This window comes from Pristis pectinata, chromosome 4, assembly GCF_009764475.1.
Source record: "Pristis pectinata isolate sPriPec2 chromosome 4, sPriPec2.1.pri, whole genome shotgun sequence".
In the NCBI taxonomy this organism is placed as follows: Eukaryota; Metazoa; Chordata; class Chondrichthyes; order Rhinopristiformes; family Pristidae; genus Pristis; species Pristis pectinata.
In genome coordinates, this window is record NC_067408.1 from 76890671 (window position 1) to 76908955 (window position 18285).

The 18285-nt window shown below is 40.7% G+C and overlaps 1 protein-coding gene across 2 annotated transcripts in view; it reads left to right on the plus strand.

Moving 5' to 3' along the window:
- tmem47 (transmembrane protein 47) overlaps window positions 1-12865 on the plus strand; it is a 36097-nt gene extending 23232 nt beyond the window's left edge. Inside the window, exon 3 of one of the 2 annotated variants that reach the window (XM_052014526.1) lies at window positions 9089-12862. In XM_052014526.1, the coding sequence (XP_051870486.1) occupies window positions 9089-9267 (179 nt within the window). In that variant the 3' untranslated portion in view covers window positions 9268-12862. Of the gene's footprint in view, window positions 1-9088 lie in introns of both variants that reach the window. The other variant, XM_052014527.1, reaches the window with a different exon arrangement.
- The last annotated feature ends 5420 nt before the right edge of the window (window positions 12866-18285 follow it).

Consider the following 18285-nt stretch of genomic DNA (forward strand, 5'->3'; position numbering starts at 1 on the left):
GGACTCCAAATATCTTCAAATTTAAGCGAAGGATCAACAGTACCACTCCTAATTTTTTCTAAGTTTAAACATGTTATAGTTTGAGAGAACCATTGAAAAGTAGGATTTTCAAATTCTCTGATATGAATGGAGGGATCTCTAAAAATACTGACACACTTTCATGGACATTCTAAACTGTCAAGAATGAATCGGAATCCATCCAAAGGAATACAATGATATTGCTGAAGAAAATATTATTATACTTAGCACTAGTAGGGAGCAGTTTTGTCATTGGGTTATAGCATAAAATGGACAGCCAATTTTCCATATTTTCCTGAAGTTCTATGGCCCATGCATCCTGCACTGGTAGTCTGGTAGTAGGTACAATTTATGATGTGCACTATAACTTGCTGCTGCCTCATCCATTGCTGTTCCAGTGAAAACTGGCTGAACCAAAATAAGTAATTGTTTTGTGGTTCAAGTTCCAGAGGTCTGACTAACATTAAAAGAAACAAGCTTCACTGTGATCTGCTGAAGCTTCAGATCCCAAATGCTTCATTAAATTATTTATTGGCCAGCCTTCCTTAATCTCTTTCTTTTATCTCAGTTGTATCTATGATTGGAAACGCTATTTTCTCCTCCTCCCTTTGATTGTCAGTGTAAGATTAAAGAGAATATTTCATTCACATAGCACCTGATCATTGAATTAAACACTACAATCCAGGCTTGGTTGATTGAAAAACAGGGGCTGTAATATCAGAGGCCAGAGATATTTCAGAAATGTGTCTGCAAGGCAAACATCAATCCCTTCAGCATTAAGATAAACCTACAAAATGATACCATCTGTTCAAAATATGTATTCAACTGTGGAAGAAATTGAAAATGATAATTGACATAGTTCTTCCACAGTGGGATTTCCAGTTCTATTGAAATTTAGACCATTAGACAGAGAAGCAGAATTAGGCCATTCAGCCCATAGACTCTGCTCTGCCATTTGATTGTGGCTCATTTATTTTTCCCTCTCAACCCCATTCTCCTGCCTTCTCCCCGTAACCTTTGACACCCTGACTAATCAAAAACCTATCAAACACTTTAAATATACCCAATGACTTGGCCTCCACAACCGTCTGTGGCAATGAATTCCACAGATCCACCACCCTCTGGCTTAAGAAATTCTTCCTCATCTCTCTTGTAAAGGGATGTCCTTCTATTCTGAGGCTGTGCCCTCTGATTTATCATGTAACATTTATCTTTATGGTGCATTCATGGGTGCTTGATAGTGACATGGAACACCATATATTCTTGAGCATCTCGGATGCCTGGGCCTTGGTGCTGCCATGTATGTGAGGCATTTGACTGACAACAGTGCAGGTGATGAGCATGAAGGAAGATGGGAGCCTGCGCCCCTTAGGTTCATTTGACATCTCAGGGCTCCTGGTGTACCATGCTTATTTGGCACAGCATTAAAGGGCATTTATTTGCCAACAAAAGAGGTTTTTCTCTCCAAGTCTGCTGTTCTTTTCACATTCTTACATTTGAGTATTCTTACCTAATGCCCCTGCACTATGCTGAATGATTTACCTAAACACAATGGGCTGTCAATTGGCCTTCCATTGATACTTACACTCTGATCTGCAGTTGCCAAAAGACAGACAGTTAGCACGTTGCAAAGTAAATGGATGTGGTAAATTTTTGCCTTATCTGCCAAGTTTATTTGCATCAGTCCTGTCAGGATCTCCTCAACGTGTATTCAGATTTCACGAGAACATGACGGGAATACAACCTCCATTGAGCATCCATTTCACACAGACTGTACCTGTAAATTGCCCAGTACTCAAGGATCAGGTGACATTTCTCAGTTGAGACGCAGAGTGAAGGTCAGTATATCAGTGGAGCTGCAATAACCAACTAAATGGGTAAATTTGTGAGTTATTTTACAGAGTTAAATACTTTTTAATCATTATTATGTTGCAAATGATCACCCATGGAGGATCTCCTCTGAGCGATTGCAATATTACACTGTACCCATTCATAGGTTGACCTCACTGAGAAAAGAAAATTGAACCCAAAAGCAAATATTAATTTTAAAAAAAGAAATTTGTTTAGTTAGTTTGTTGGTACTTTTTTCTTTGAGATTGATAGTTTGAGAACATATTTGCGGATTTTGATTGCTCCATATTTCTGCTCATGCTTATCCACATTGAATTATTGATGATTAAATCTGCTTCTGATTAATTTGCATTAAGTCAATTGATTATTTAAACTTAAAGATAAATGGCTATTCAAACCATTTCAGATTTAGTTCCCCCGCAGTTAATGAAGCAATGGAGGTGTGACACATTTGAGGTGTGATGCCCTTGAGGCATTACTCCTGTAAGTTATGATGTGATGGATATGGTCTAGATGCAACATTTTAAGCATATACAGAAATAAAGTCACAGTGCTAAAATGACAGTTACTTGACAAATACAGATATCTGAAGGTTGTTGGACAGAAACTGAATGATCATACTGTATGTTAATTCCAAAATATTGGCACCCTTTGCTCAAAGTAATTGGTTCACAGTCTAGTATAAAACGTTTGTAACATTGAGGATGATAACTATCAATCAATAAATTAGCTTTAAGATTATATTCTATTGTATAAGTAAAGTTTTTTTTAATCATGTATTCTAAAGATAAAGTGACATTGCTGAAAAGGGGAACAATCTACTTATTGTAGCAAATGTGGAAGGCTAGAAAATAAAGATCCAGCTAACAGCCATTGTAGTTCAATGATCCCATCAGATTATACCAATGTGACTAAATTGTGTAAAGCATTGTGCTGATCTGCAAAAAGCAGTCGTAATTTGTAATGTGTCAGCAAGTGGTTATTTAAGGAATTTTGCAGGGAAACAGAGGCATTGCAGTGCAAGGTGAATAAAATAAACTTCACTCTTAAAGTAGATTTAAAACAATTATCTTTACCTGCTGCAATAACCTGGCCAAGATGTTGACATGAAATTGTCAACATGTCTCTGTTCAAGTGCCACCAAATTTGGGCTTCCCATGTCTTGAGACGTGAATACGGAAATCCCAAACTCACTAACACCCAAGTTTTTCTTGACTACAATCGAATGCTGGAATCTTTGTAGGATGAGGGTGTGGCATTTTCCCAGCATTTACGCTGGGGAATTCATCTGTAGAATTGGGTTAGACCTTTCGTTTCCGTTTACTTGAATGGTGAGGAATGGCTGTGAAACACCAAGGCAGGAATGGCAGAAAATCCTAGGCCTGTGTCTCTCAGTCAGGTGTTATCTCTGAAACTTTCGATCTCTGATATCTTCAAGGTGGCAGATGAAAGTTGAATCGTGCTTCACAATGCTTTTGAGATTAAATATTTTAATTTTGGACACTGAATTTTTATTCATGAATGAATGAGGACCTTTGAGCCTGATTGTAATAGCCGAATATACATTCAGTTTGGACCTATTCAGTTTAATACATGGATCTTGCAATTCTAGTTTTCCCTTTTCTATCACTGTTTCACAGTAAAAATGCAATTGCTGAGATCATTGAGAGGTTGAGGAGCACCCGAATGAGTTTAGGCATGATGGATGAGTTGCCTCATTGAAAAATCAGCATCCTAATTGCACACACTCAAATAACTATGAGCATGATTATGAACAGAACACACTCTCGTTGCAGCTGTGAGCCAGTCAGGATTGTATTTGGTTTCTGCTCTAAAGTGGTACAGCAAAGATTGTGTTGTTTTTGCGCGCCACTGTATCCCCCCCTCCGGCCTCCCCATCCCTCCTTGCGTGGATAATATAACATAGTACCCCAGGAAACAGCATACTTACTGTTGCACTGTGTTCTAAGACACCATGAAACACATACAACTAAAAAATCACGTGGATATCAATGGATTATAATTATTTTCATGTGGTCCTCTGTATCCTTGTATTAGGGATGTAAGTCAAGGGATATGGAGAAAAGGTTATTGAGAGACGGCCCACCAGAAGTATAATTCAGTGGTAGTGTAGGCACCTTGGGCTCAATGGTTATTTCCAGGTGATAATGTTCCTACACAGTTGAGATGCATGTTCATTTTGCAACCTGGCCATCTATTTCTGAAAAGATTTTGGCTGTCTTTCCTTCTGCTCATCAGTTGCTTTCTTGCTTTCTCCTCTGTACTTTGTGAATTGATTGCTCCAGGGCTTGTGTCCAAACTCACTGGCATGTGTGTGAGTCTCCAGCCACACCGTTCTCTATCCAGTGATCCTAACCATTCTGAACTGGTGCATGGTCCTGGTATACACCTGGAGTAGACTATCACATAAGTTCCTCCTTTAATCAAATGCCTGGGCCTTAAAAAGTATTGATCAGGTCAATGGTTATGGGGATCACAAACTCCATCCTGGGCCTGCGCCTCGGAGGGTCAGGGAGAGGTCAGGGCTTGGGGCTTAGAATATAAGGAAGAGTTTGAGGGGGGGGGGGGTGGATTGGAAGTGAAATTCAAAGGTTAGGTGAGAAATCAATGGGTCAGGGCCTCGACCTCAAATGATTGTGGCAATTATGAGGGCTGCTGCCATGAGATGGCAAGTTCTTGAAAGGTCATCGGTGGTCTGAAACTTGCCAAATTTGGGTGCTCCGGGAACAACTAAGCTGTGGTGGTGAGGTTTAACTTGCTTTCCAGACTTGAGACTAAATCAATTCATTCTTGACACAAAGGCCAGGATTTTATGGCCAGCAGCAAAGCGACATTATGTGGGTTCAAAGAAGCCCACACTCAAAGACCTCCTGATCACTGTGACATGGACTTCTCCTTCGCTGGGGACCTCTGGTGTTCAACAAAAATGATGTGATAAACAAGCTGCGCAGCCAGTCACATTGAAGAATTGTCAGACATCAAACCAGGCAGTAAAAGTAACAGTTGGGACAAATAAATGGGTTTATGTTTGAAGGAGAAGCAGTTTAAATGTTAAAACAGGAAATATAACTTTAATCATTGTAAAAATCTTGTGATGTTCAACTGTTAATGCTAATGAATTTGACTTGAAATATAAAGTCTAGTTTAAGGCATAAAGTGATTGTTAAGCAATAATTGTGGCCCAGTGTTCTATTAAAACCAAACCTCCTGCTACAGCAACATTTTCAGTGTTTTTAACTTTCAGTAAAGTTTGCATTTTGTTCAAGTTCACTGATGCCTGCAGGTTATATTACAGAAGACTATAACAACACATAGAGTAGGATCTCACTGACAGCACCTTCTAGATTTCTGCCCTTAAGCACACATGTGCAGGGTCCATAAGTTGCTGCCAGTTTCAAATATTATAATAGTGAGCATGAGATTGCTGTTGTTACTGCATGTTCTGGCAAAGAGGACCAACAGAGGGGAAAAAAAGCTTTAATGGTTTCAGAAAAGAACCACTTCAGTCTCTGAATACATCTAGACAGAGATGTTCATGTGCTTTGTAAATGTAGGCCATAGTGCGTTTTCAATGCAGTGGTCTACAAGTCTCTGACACTCAATCAGTATTTATGTAACTCCTCTGAAATACTAAGTTATCGAGTGGTTCACATGAACAAAACCAGACATCCAAGTAATGTGATGAGATTTAGTGGACGTGACTGAAGGTATGGTTTTGAAGAGGCTTTTGGAGATGTGGAGAGAGTTAGCAAAGATGAGTCATTTGGAGAAAGCTTTCACCAGTTAGCACCAAGACCACTGAAGGCTCAGGTGTCACAAGATATGTAGAGGGAAAGAGAAAGCAGAGAGTTGGCAGGGTGAAACACTGTGCTGTAACGTTGGGATAGGTAGGGTCATGGAGCTGTACAGCATAGAAACAGGTTCTTTGGCCCATCTCATCCATGCCGACCAATTTGCCTAACTGAGTTAGTCCCATTTGCCTGTGTTTGACCCACATTGTTCTGAACATTTCCCGTCCATGAACCTGGCTAAATGTCTTTTAAATGTTGTAATTGTACCCTCCTCTACCACTTCCTCTGTGCAGAAGAAGTTGCCCCTCAGGTCCCTTTTAAATCTTTACCCTCTTACCTTAAACCAATGCCCTCTAGTTTTAGACTCACCTACCCTGGGAATAGATGAGATTGAGGATAGAGGGAAGGATAAAACCATATAGGGGAGGAAGCAAACTTTGAATTTACTAACCAGATAACTCATGAGTCTAGGTTGAAGGCAGCTAGTGGGTTGTGGAAGTGCATTTGGTGACATTTATAGAAACTGAGTAAAGTTGACCCTGGAAATAAGGTAGGAATGAAGCTTTGGTGGAGGGGAGCAATTTTGCAAAACTGAAAACTGGTGGTCTGACATTTGTGAATTTATGAAGTTGAGGTGTATCTTTGTCCAAATGGAATATCATGATTCTGCACAGTCTGAATCGATTTGGACAAAGATTTTGGAATGGAATGGAATGGAATGGAATGAAACCAAGGGCTAAGGTGCAGAATGTTTGACAGAGGTAAATAAGGTGGTTTTCGTCAGTGATACCTTAACTGGGGAAAGATCTGGATTATCCACAAAAAGAGACCATGGTGAGTGTTGGTTACAAGGAAGAAGAGCATTCGAAAGATTGCCCTTTACAAGTGATGATGTCTGAAAGGAACTTTGGCATCCTTGACCAGCATTGGTCAAAAACAAGCTTGTTGCAAGGAACTGAATTTATTGAAATGTTAATTCCTTAGATTAGAGATTAATATGGGCATGAAAACAAGCTGCCCAGGAGCTACCTGCGATGATGTTACCATGCTATTAGTCCACATTATAAATGCATGCACTCGGTTAAAAATATGTCCTGTTTGGAGGTGCCTAACAAGATGTTTATCCCCTGGACCTGATTAAGGATGCTTAATTTCAAGAGGTGTACACACCAGCTGAAATTAACTACTGCTGAATGTTGACATGTCTGTGTTTTTTTTTAAATCCAAGTGCTCCCATGTGCTAAGGGGCCTGGGAAACCACCAAGAGCCAAAATGAAGCTAGCAGTGGGAGGATTTGATGAAAGAGATCGGTACCCAGAGTGGTGCCCTGAAGACTTGGTTCTTGCATGACACTAAGTGAGCTCACACGAAGTCTCGGTCAGTGGAAACAGCAAAAAATCCCACCTACCAACACGTGCACCATAATAACGTATGCACACTCTACCCTACCAACACATGCACCACAATACGTATGCGCAATTGCACTACTCTAGCATTTATTGATGAATCTTGCACCTTACAAACAGCCATTCAGTCATGTCAAGCAATATCATTAACATAAATTTCAATGTGCTCGCTCCTCTTGCAAGATAAAGTTAAGTGCACAATGTCAGGGGAAAAAGGAATCCTAATATGTCTGAATGTGTTGAGGAGAGGATGCTGGTGTTCATGGTCTCAGTGATCACAGGACCAATGCTGATTAGTGAGAATGGCGATGTGCTCTCATCCATGTCACCATCTCACATCCCATTTACTCCTCATCACACAATCCCTTATCCTTTATGACATGTAGACAGTGCAAATGTGTTGCTCTTGCCAACTCTCTCTCTCCTCACCATGTTCACATCCTTCCTCATATTGGCAGTGGAGCTGTACTAGTCAGAGGAGGATGGATAAGCATCACCACATCTGAGATTGGCATCCATCAGCTAGATTCTGGCACTCTTTAGACACTAGGGTTGGGATCTGCACACAAGGAGTCACCATCCATTAGTACTCTGGGTTGGTTGGGGGGCTGTTTGCGGCGGAAAGGTACCATGTGTGCCAAGACAGTCAGGTTGCAGATTAGTTTTACTGGAATATGGGGGACATAGCAGACTGCCTCAGGATAAACACACCATACAAACTTCCTGAATAATTGGAAATAAACATGAGGATTGGTATTGCTATTGGTTTATTATTGTCACTTGTACCGAAGTATAGTGAAAAACTTGTCTTGCGTGCTGATCGTACAGGTCAATTCATTACACAGTGCAGTTACATTGAGTTAGTACAGAATGCATTGAGGTAGTACAGGTAAAAGCAATAAGAGTACCGAGTAAAGTGTCACAGCTACAGAGGAAGTGCAGTGCAGGTAGACAATAAGGTGCAAGGTCACAACAGGGTAGATTGTGAGGTCAGAGTCATCTCATTGTAATTTTTGCCAGTTATCATGGACAACCAGTATGAACAGTGAATGATAGCCTTTCTGTTCAAGAAACGATCCAAGTTTGCACATGGAGAGGCAGATGGTAGCATTGTATTCCACTGAATCTTCGGGAAGATTCCCATCTGGACAAATCTGCAAAGCCACAACATTGGCTGCTGTTTTCTCAAGAGAAAATGAATTCCACTCTCCTTAAATAGCGAACATCTAGGAGATTCCATTTGCAGCAGTGACCTTCAAGCTGCGGTATGTGACATTTATGAGCTGCTGCCTGGAATAACCATGAGGCTAAGTAGTTTGGTGACTGTGACCCTTGCTTCAGCAGGCAGTGGCGTCCAGGCAGGGTATGTGGCTGGAGCTTTAAGATGAAATATCTCTGCCACCACCAAAATAGAAAACAATTTGCTTCAGAGGCATTCTCCTCAGACAGATGGAGGTAGGGTGATGGTTCTGAGAAGACTCTTCAGAAATGACCTGTACACACTAGATAGCACGATGTAAAGTCCTCAATGTGTTTTTGATAAATGACTATAAATATTAGAAAGGAATACAGAGGTTGCAACATTTTTTATGGTTTTGTGTGATGAACTTCTAACTTTCAATGGTTTTCATTGAAAGAAGGGTCTATAGTTTTCACAGTAAATGTTAGAAATATTTAACTGGTCAAGTAGCATCTCCAAAAACATTAACTCTTTTTATTTCTCGACAGATTGATCTGCTGAGTAACTCCAACATTTTATGTTTATGATTTCCAACATTTGCAGTATTTCACTTTTGCACTTGAATTTTCAATTTGCACTTCTTAACATGTACAGAATACTGGAATATTTCTTCATTTAACTACAACTGTAAATGAAAGAAATGCTGCAGATTGGACATGACTAGAGGAAAAAGAAATTGCGATATTAAAACTTTTCACGGTTCATCTTTGTGGTCAAAGAAACACATGGCCATTGTTTTAATCACGTGTGTTTCTTTGCAGTTGTTCTCCAAGTATGTGGACTCGTTTTGTACCCAATCAAATTTGTGGAAACAGCCACGATGCGAACATATCATGAGTTCAACTGGGGATATGGCATTGCCTGGGGAGCCACCATCTTCTCATTTGGGGGAGCTGTACTTTACTGCTTAAACCCGAAGAACTACGATGACTACTACTAGGGCAGAACTAATTCTACTGAATTTAAGCTCACCTCCTTTGCTAACTTGCTGCTCTCTAAGTTAATATGTGGTATTTAACCTGTTCTTTCAATGCACTATTCACTTTGGCTGTAATGAAGATAATTGCTTTAACTCCTACACCACAAACATGGAACTCTGGAAATTTCATGGCTGAAATTTTGTATATTGGCAGTTTCACGTACAGTGCACTGGAATGCAAACTTCTGATAGTTTCACATCAGCTGGGAGGAATCACAAAAGATTTTGGTGTGCAGTGAAGAACATGAATCAAAGTCTACTTTTGCAAGAATGTTCAATTCAATCTGCCTGCCCGAAAGAACTTGCCCTGGGTATGAAGGACATGTGTTTCCCATAGTGAGGTTGAAAATTTATGCCTCAAATTTGGGTTGGATAAAGTGTGTAAACTGCTGATTATTCTGTGGTAACTCAAGTAAAAGTGCATGCTTGCATCCATTTTCAAAAGCTCAGCAACATCCTCTGTAAAATGTTACTGTCCTGATGCAAGATAGAAATACATTACTCATGTTTCTAATTATTACAGAGAAATGGGAACACAACACTGTTGTAAAGCTGTACTAAAGTTCCATTTGTACCATTCAATTAAAATTGCAGCATTTTGTTTATCATTTTCCTATGCCTACAGAGGAATTTTATGAGATATCTTTTTAAAACAAAAAGCATAGCAAATATCAGTGTACTTAAATACTACTAGATATAGTGTCGCAGATGAGCATTTTGATGAGTCAAGAATCTAGAAAGAACCTTATATGCTATTGTAAACATTCTAATTTATTTGAGCAACTACTGTATTTTTATATAGACCTCTGCACACTATTTCCTGTATGATGTATACTATTCCTTATACTGTGCCTAAAAAGTTATTTTGACTTATATCTAAGATAAATTCCATATTTCCAGCAATTTGTTATCTCCTTCTTTCTCTGTAGCTTTCCTTACTTGTATCGTACAGTAATCCGTGAATACATTTAATTACTAAAAAAGACATTAATTTGGGAAGGAAAAGGAGGCTTTGTTTTAGCTGTACAGGATAAAGGTACAATGAGTCCATAGAGCTATTTAGAATAAGAGGCCTGTGTACTTAAATTATTCATTTTATTATTTTCTATGTGGTCAACATCCTGTAGAATTTTACAGCACGGTGTTTCCAAATGCATCAGGTAAGAACCATTCCTGCACTTGCCTGGACATCCACAGAATAAGCTGAATGTTATTTTCAAATCTTTCCGACAACCACAGAATTACTGAAATGATGCTATAAGAATTCCCGTGGCAGGTGCACAGCCTCCAACAAACAAAACTGACCAATAAATGTGTTCCAAGATGTAATAACTGCAGATGTTTTCTTGTCTGCAGTGATATCATAATATCATTACTGGTCATTCCCCTGGCAGTAAATCTGTCTCACGTTTTATTGCAATCGGTATTTGGACAACTATTGGGTCTGATATTTGTGTGTAACAAGTTATAGCTTCAGAGTAAAAGTCCTATATTTTTTGACATAATACATAACTCACAGGCACATGAAAAGGAGAATGTGGAAGGACTGTCAGGCCTATTGAGCCATCTACCAGCTCCTTTATCAAAACCTAACTGAAATAAGCTTAAACTCCAGGAGCATCCTCTCCAGCCCTTGAAAGCTCCATAAAAAGTATTCTGGCCTTTTTTCCATTTTGCCATTCTGCCCTTTGACTTATAAGTGTATCTTGTACACTTAAAAATGGTGTTTTCCTTCAGGAATTTATCGAGTTCCCTTATTAAGTATATTGAATGCATGCATCTATAATTTGCTCCAGAGGGAAATGTCTCTCTGTGAAATGAAATATTTGCTGGCATCTAATCTAACTCTGCCTGACGATTTTATATGCATGTTCATCAGTCTTACCATCCCTATTGATCTCAAGTCACAATCCAGCTGGATTGAATCCAATCCTCTCATCCTTTTAAAAACCTTTAATCATGCCCCCTTCTAAGTTTGCATTTTCCCAAAGTACCTTGCCATTACACGTTAGTTTCCCTTCATAATAAGAACTTGGTATATCAGAAGATCAAAATTCTTTACTAAATGTGGATGCATCAAAGTCTTCCATGACCTATTTATAAGGCTATTTACTTTTTCTGTTCAGTGACCTCTGTATCATACTCTTGAAATGCCTTCCCATACAAGTGCCCCCACTGCACATGTACATTTAATGTTGTCATCTATAAATCTAAGATTTCAGTCATAACTTTTAATTGAAAAGAGTGACAAGGTAAATATTGTTTATTAAATGATATACTGTAGCTCACTTACAATTATGCTATTAACACCAGAAAGGTATTTATTTAAATGCAAATAAAAATTACGATAGTGGCATGTAAGAGGCTGTTAGATAGATGCACGAATATGCAGGGAATGGAGGGATATGGATCATGTACAAGCAGAAGAGAATTAGTTTAATTCGGCATCATGTCTGGTGCAGACATTATGGACCGAAGAGCCTGTTCCTGTGTTGCACTGTTCTATGTTCTAAAATATGGAATTTATTCAGAAAAGTCAAAGTGAATATGTTAAGCACACAGTAGTTTTCACCATAGTTATTTTATTGCATCAATGTGCCTTTCAAATATTGCTTTTGATAGGAAGTATATAGCAATAATAACAACAGCTACACAAAAATATATTTACCATTCTTAAGATTATAATAAGCCAATACTTTTTTGATGGGTATACAAAATTCACAAATATGAGATTGAATGGTTAAGAAGAAAACAAAAGATTTTGCAAAAGGTGAATTGCTCTGCAGACAGTCATGTAATGCCTTAACTTGAACCAACTATGGTATCTTTGTCATGAGTATGTAAACATGACATAACGAGACAATAACCTAATTTCAAAATTAACCTGATCTATTTTATGCAAGAATTAATGTTTTTAACATCCATTCTTTTTTATTGTGGTATTCCAGTTATTGCAATACTCTCTTTGAATTCCTTGACTGTTAATTGCTGTTAATAACTTCAGAACAGAGATTGAATTTTAATTGAATGGCACCCATCGTGTGCATTTAAGCTACAGAGTGCTCTACAGTTACAATGTTTGTAATAAACCAAAACAGAAGATTGCAAAGCAATGTCAGTGAATACAGTTGAGAATCAACACATTTTCAAAGCTGAATGCAAACAAGTCGGATGGCTGATGAATGTTGGCCTTGCCATGACTCTCAGATCACAATAATGAATTTAATACAGGGAGAGATCATGTAGCACATTAGAGGGAAACATAAATATACAATGACAATGAATATATTATTATTCAGAAAATAATTGCAAAAAAGAAACAATTTTTCAGGTATGTCTTCTCAAGGCATCCATACATTAATGAAGTTTTCAAAATGAAGTCTTACATTTTGACTGAATTTCAGATTGGTTAAGTAATCTTTTGCTTAAGAGATGTATACAATGATTAAATCTAATGCAAGAGAATAAAGAACCATGGAAAAAAGTCTTCTGTCTGCAGGATATGTGCCTGTGTTGTGCTGACACTACTTAAAAGTGCCTTTTCATTAAAAATTGTTCCCAAGTACCTCATTATGTAGACCCTTTATATTATTTGCGCCTTCAATAATAATATACACAGTGAGATTTTAAAATACCAACTCTGGAAATCTAAAATAAAAAGTTTGAAATACTTTGCAGTTGGTCTCTCCCAGAACAAAAGGGCTAGGATTTCAAAGTCTATAGCCATAATCACAAGTAAGTGTAAGCACAGTGCAATGAAAAATGTACTTGCAGCAGCATCACAGGCACATAGCATCATATAAGCAGCACTCACAAAAGAAACATAAATTAAGCATAAATTATACACAGTTTTCATAAGAAAGAACAAAATTAGAACAAAAAATATCAAAGTTCATTTTAGTGCAAAGTGATCAAAGTGGTCATAGTGTTGCTAAATTGTAGTGATTAGGGTTGTGCCGGGTTGTTCAAGAACCAAATGGTTGAAGGGAAATTGCAGTTCTTGAACCTGGTGTTCCTGGTGAACCTGGAGGAACCTCCTACCCAATGGTAGCTATGAGAACAAGACATTTCAGATGGCATTTGTCATCAATGCAATTCTGTTGAAGGGTCATATTTGAAACATGGGGCCAGATCTTGCTGGGATTTGACAATGGTTCTGATTTAACACTATTAAATTCATTTAGAGCTTTCACAGCAGGTAAAACCTCAACCCCAGTTGTAAAAGGTGTAAAAACCTTTGGGGATATTTCCAGAGCTTGGCCTCTGCACCACAAAGTCTGTGGCCTATTTGCTAATTGGACCTTGTGCATGGTGTGGAGTGCCAGAGAGATTGGTCCTCTACACTAGCCTTGGTAAGCGTGGGAGTGCAGGGACTGTGGATGGCATTTCCAGCAGTGAGCCTCGTCCAGCCTATCGAGTTACCCTTGTGTTTAAACTAACAACTTACCAGCATTATAATTCCTGAGTATTCTGTTATTACTTATGGTTATTCTGATGTGTCAGTCAAGTTCCATGCAGGCACTTTGTGATTGCCTTTCACACCTGGAACTAGCCACTGAACCATTACGATGCAACAAGCCACAATGTCAGTTCAGACTCGGTGTAACACTCTTGCCTCTGAGCTGGACAGCAATGGCTTCAATTCTCTTTCCAAAGGCATGAGTGCATAATTAAGTCTAACATTCCAGGACAGTCCTGAGGGAGCAGCACGATGACAGCTGCTTCTCTGATGTGTCAATAAAATAAACCCCTCAAGCAACATCAGAGATAAGCTGGCCACTTCTCCCAACAGAGTTGGTGGAAGAATGCTCTGGATAAATCAGAAGCTGTGTTTTCCGAAACTTCAACAGCAGCTGCATCAAAGAAAACTCCTCATTTGTGACAAAACTCTTTGGGGCATCCAGTGGATTGAATGGTGTGAGACAAAGTCAAGTTCTTTTGTTCTCTCCCAATGCGCCAACATTATTCTCTTATTCTGCCTCAGAATTATGTATCAAAAAATGTAAATTTTTATGCATATTAAGGAAAGTCCTTACGCCGCAACCAAGGAGCGAGGCAAGGAAAGAAATTGGTGTCTTGTCTTGAGACTGTACATTGGTAGGTGACAGGAAAGGAAGAGAGAAAGAGATGTACTGAACACCATTGTGATTAATTTCCTTCAGAGCAGTGTTGCTGCGGCTGTTGCCAGCACTTTCAGCCTGGCTGTGTGGTCAACAAAGAAAAACAGGTCAATTTTTATTTCTTCTCTTAATAATGTATCGCTGAAGGAAGTCGGTGGTGAGTCTCCGGAATTTGCTTACCCAGAGGGTTGTGGCAGCTGTATGGCCAGAGGTATTTAAATGAGAGGTAAGGTAAATTTTTGAAAGCTAAGGAAATTCAGGGCTGTGGGGAACCGGCACAGAGAGGAGCTGAGGCCTGGGACAGATCAGCCATGATTGTTCTGTAAGGTGGGCAGGCTTGAGGGGCCAGGTGGCCCACTTCTGCTCCAATTTTCTTGTGTCTTTTGTGGGTCACAAACTGGCAGAATCTACCCTTGCCCCATCTGTCCCTCCCCCACCTCTTAAGGGGTCATATTTAAAGTTAAATACATTTCTTAAAGAGAGCTGTGGTTATTCTGCCTTCTGACTGGTGGGACTTACAAAGAATGGTTACAGTTCCAGTGTCCCTCAGAACTGTGGGTGCTGCTGTTACAAGGTACAATTTTTCAGTATTTGCTGTTTCTTCCATTCCTTGGTTAGATTATAGATTCTGCTTTATCTAGTCTTGAATGGCAACATCTGAAATGTGTCAAGTGCAGGTGCTCCGAGATTTGGCAATGCCACACAAGAGGAGCAGGTGCAAGAGAGGAGTCGTCTTCACCCCAATGGATGGCACAAGAACACCAAGGCATAAGTTCCTGGAAAATTGATCATCTTGCACACATTTTTATGCATAAATTACTAATTAAAATAGTTTCCCACATGTCAGTTTGGGTGAGCAATCATTTCCTTGTCGACTAGTGATATCAAATAATTGGCCTGTTCGTTCAATGTGTAATCCCCCTCAGCGTAGCTGAATTTCACTCACCAGCAGCTGCCCACTGTTCATTTCCCCCACTGCCAGCAGAAATCAGGGCTTTTGTGATACATCTATGACCTTTACTGTTCACTCACAAAACCACAATGAGCATTTTGCAACAGGGTTTGGGAAGGAGATGGCAATTAACTGATCAGACCTGTGATATCAATGCCTGGCACACAGGATCTCCAAGTCTCACTTTTCACAGCCCAGGATTATGTTAAATTATTCACCCGAGCTTCCTTCACTGATCACAGCCTTATTGCCTGTCAGTGTGAGCTGCGTGCTGTAATCACGGTCCTTTGATCTGCCCGTGTCTTGCAGTGGTTCAGGGCCAAGTTCATCACAGCAGTGGGGTGTCCTGACAGACAGAAGTGCCACATCCCCACCACACCCCCCACCCCCACCACAGTTTCCCTCAACTCCTTGCTGCACTTTGTCCTGCATCAGTTCCCAGCTATCAGCACAGCCATGATGTGGCAGCTATAAACTCTGCATGCAGCTCCTGTTGGAAGCCACATTCTCAGTTTAATTCATGGTTCCACGTGCGAAATGCCATGGCCCGACCGATCCAACGTCCCCTTCACCATCAGGCCAGACTATCTGAAGGTGCTGGAGATCTGGTTCGGAGGAGCTGGGGCGTGCAACAAAAATTGGCGGGAGCGGATTGAGAAGGTGAAGCAGAAACTGGGACTGTGGGAACAACGCTCCCTATCGATAACTGGGAAGAACTTGGTCATGAGGTGTGAGGTGCTCTCAGGGCTGCTGTACTTGGCCCAGGTGTGGCCTGCTCTTTGCTCCTCCGGCTTGGAAATCACCCATACCGTCTTCCAGTTCATCTGGGGAATCCAAGATGGAGCGGGTCCGACGGGTCACCCTGGACAATGGGGGTAAAGGTGTCCCAAATGTCACCCTCATCCTGATGACCACCTTCGTCTGTGGCTGCATCAGGCTGTGCGTGAAACCCAAGTACATGGGCACCAAGTGTCACTACGCACAGAGGTTCTACCTGTCCCTGCTGTTGCAAAGGATAGGCCTGGCCCCGTGGCCACACAACATCCCAGTCAGCTGGACACTGCCGCGCTACCTGTCCTTCGTAGAAACGTTCTTCCAGACCAACACCTTTGACCACAAGTCCATCAGGCAGTGGTCAGCATGGAACATCCTGCAGGCACTGCAGGAGAAGGACTCAATGGATACCATGGGGTGGTTCCCTGAGCAGACTGTCCAGACCATCTGGCTGAATGCCTCATCGCCAGAACTCACCAACAAGCACCAAGACTTCGCTTGGCCGGCGGTGAGAGGCAACCTCCCAGTCAGATCCTTCCTGTATGGTTGGAACCTCACTCCCAGCGCGCACTGCCCCTGGGAGGACTGCGCTGGGGATGAGACGGTCGCCCACCTCTTTGTGGGCTGTGGGTTTGCTAGGAGGGTGTGGCGAAAGAGGCAAGGGTTCTTGTCATGTTTCATCCCCAGCAGCTGCGTAACGGAGGATTCTCTGATCTGCGGGCTGTTCCCGGGGACACACACAGAGACGGACGTCAATTGCTGCTGGAAGGTCATCAACTCGGTGAAAGATGCCCTTTGGTCTGCCCGAAACTTGTTGGTCTTCCAGCACTGCGAGATGTCCGTAGGGGAATGCTGCTGACTGGCACATTCCAGGCTGAAGGAGTATGTACGGAGGGATGCACTGAAGCTGGGTACAGCTAACGCAAAGGCTCGGTGGGGAAGGACTACAGTTTAGGGTTCTTCTGCCACTGGAGAGGGAGGGGCGGGGACAGGCGAGAAAGCCTCTAAATATTGTAAATACGGGACCGGGTAGCCCCCACGGAGCCACACGTGTGGTATCGGTGCTGTTTTTCTTATATAAAAAGGTAACACTAATGAATGATCTATACAAGAACGTAAAGGCTTGCACTGTTTTATAATTGTGTATAGTTTGTCTTTTATTATGAATAAAGTTTATTTTGGTTAAAAAAAAGGTGCTGCTTTTAATGCTGCTTTTGCCCAATTTGACAATTGTGCAGGGGAGGCAAATTGAGAGGGTGTTCTGCCATGTGCAGTACAAAGGAGGACGCATTCCAATTGGGAGGTTGAGTTTGGGAGGGGCTGCCAAAGATTCCTTGATAGTTGCAGCAATGTAATTTGTTGGCCACACTCAGTGTAGAGGATGCATTAGTCAAGTGGTACAACAGAAGTAATCAGGAGCAGGGGACAGTTGAAAGGCAAGCCATGGTTTGCCAGAGGACATTCCTGAGTCCTATTTCTGCCAGTACAGATGTAGGTTCCGATCTCAGAGGTACAACCAACTAAAAGGGAGCCCTTGACAATTCCCAGTTGCTGCAGCTGTGGGACATAGCCTTTGAACATGTCCTTTGAACTTACTTTCTCTCACCTTAAATGCATGCCCTCTAGTATTAGACATTTCGACCCTGGGAAAAAGATAATGCCTATCTACTCTATCTATCCCTCTCAATTTCTACAAGAAATAAGGAAAATGCAGGATAGATATATTCCAAGAAGAAAAAAGGTTTTAAATAGAAAAAAGGTTTTGAATGGAAAAAAGGCACAAATGTGGATAACGAGAGAGGTGAAGGCTAAGATAAAAGCAAAAGGGAGCGCATACAAGGAAGCAAAAATTAGTGGGAAAACAGAAGACTGGGAAACTTTTAAAAACCTTCATAAAGAAACTAAGAAGGTCATTAGGAAAGAAAAGATGAATTATGAAAGGAAGTTGGCAGATAACATTAGGAAGGATACTAAGAGTTTTTTTAAATATATAAGGAGCAAAAGAGAGACACGGGTTGACATAGGACCAGTTGATAATGGTGCGGGAGAGATTATAATGGATAATAAAGAGATGACAGAGGAACTAAATGAGTATTTTGCATCGGTCTTCACTGTGGAGGAGGGTCTCCAGGG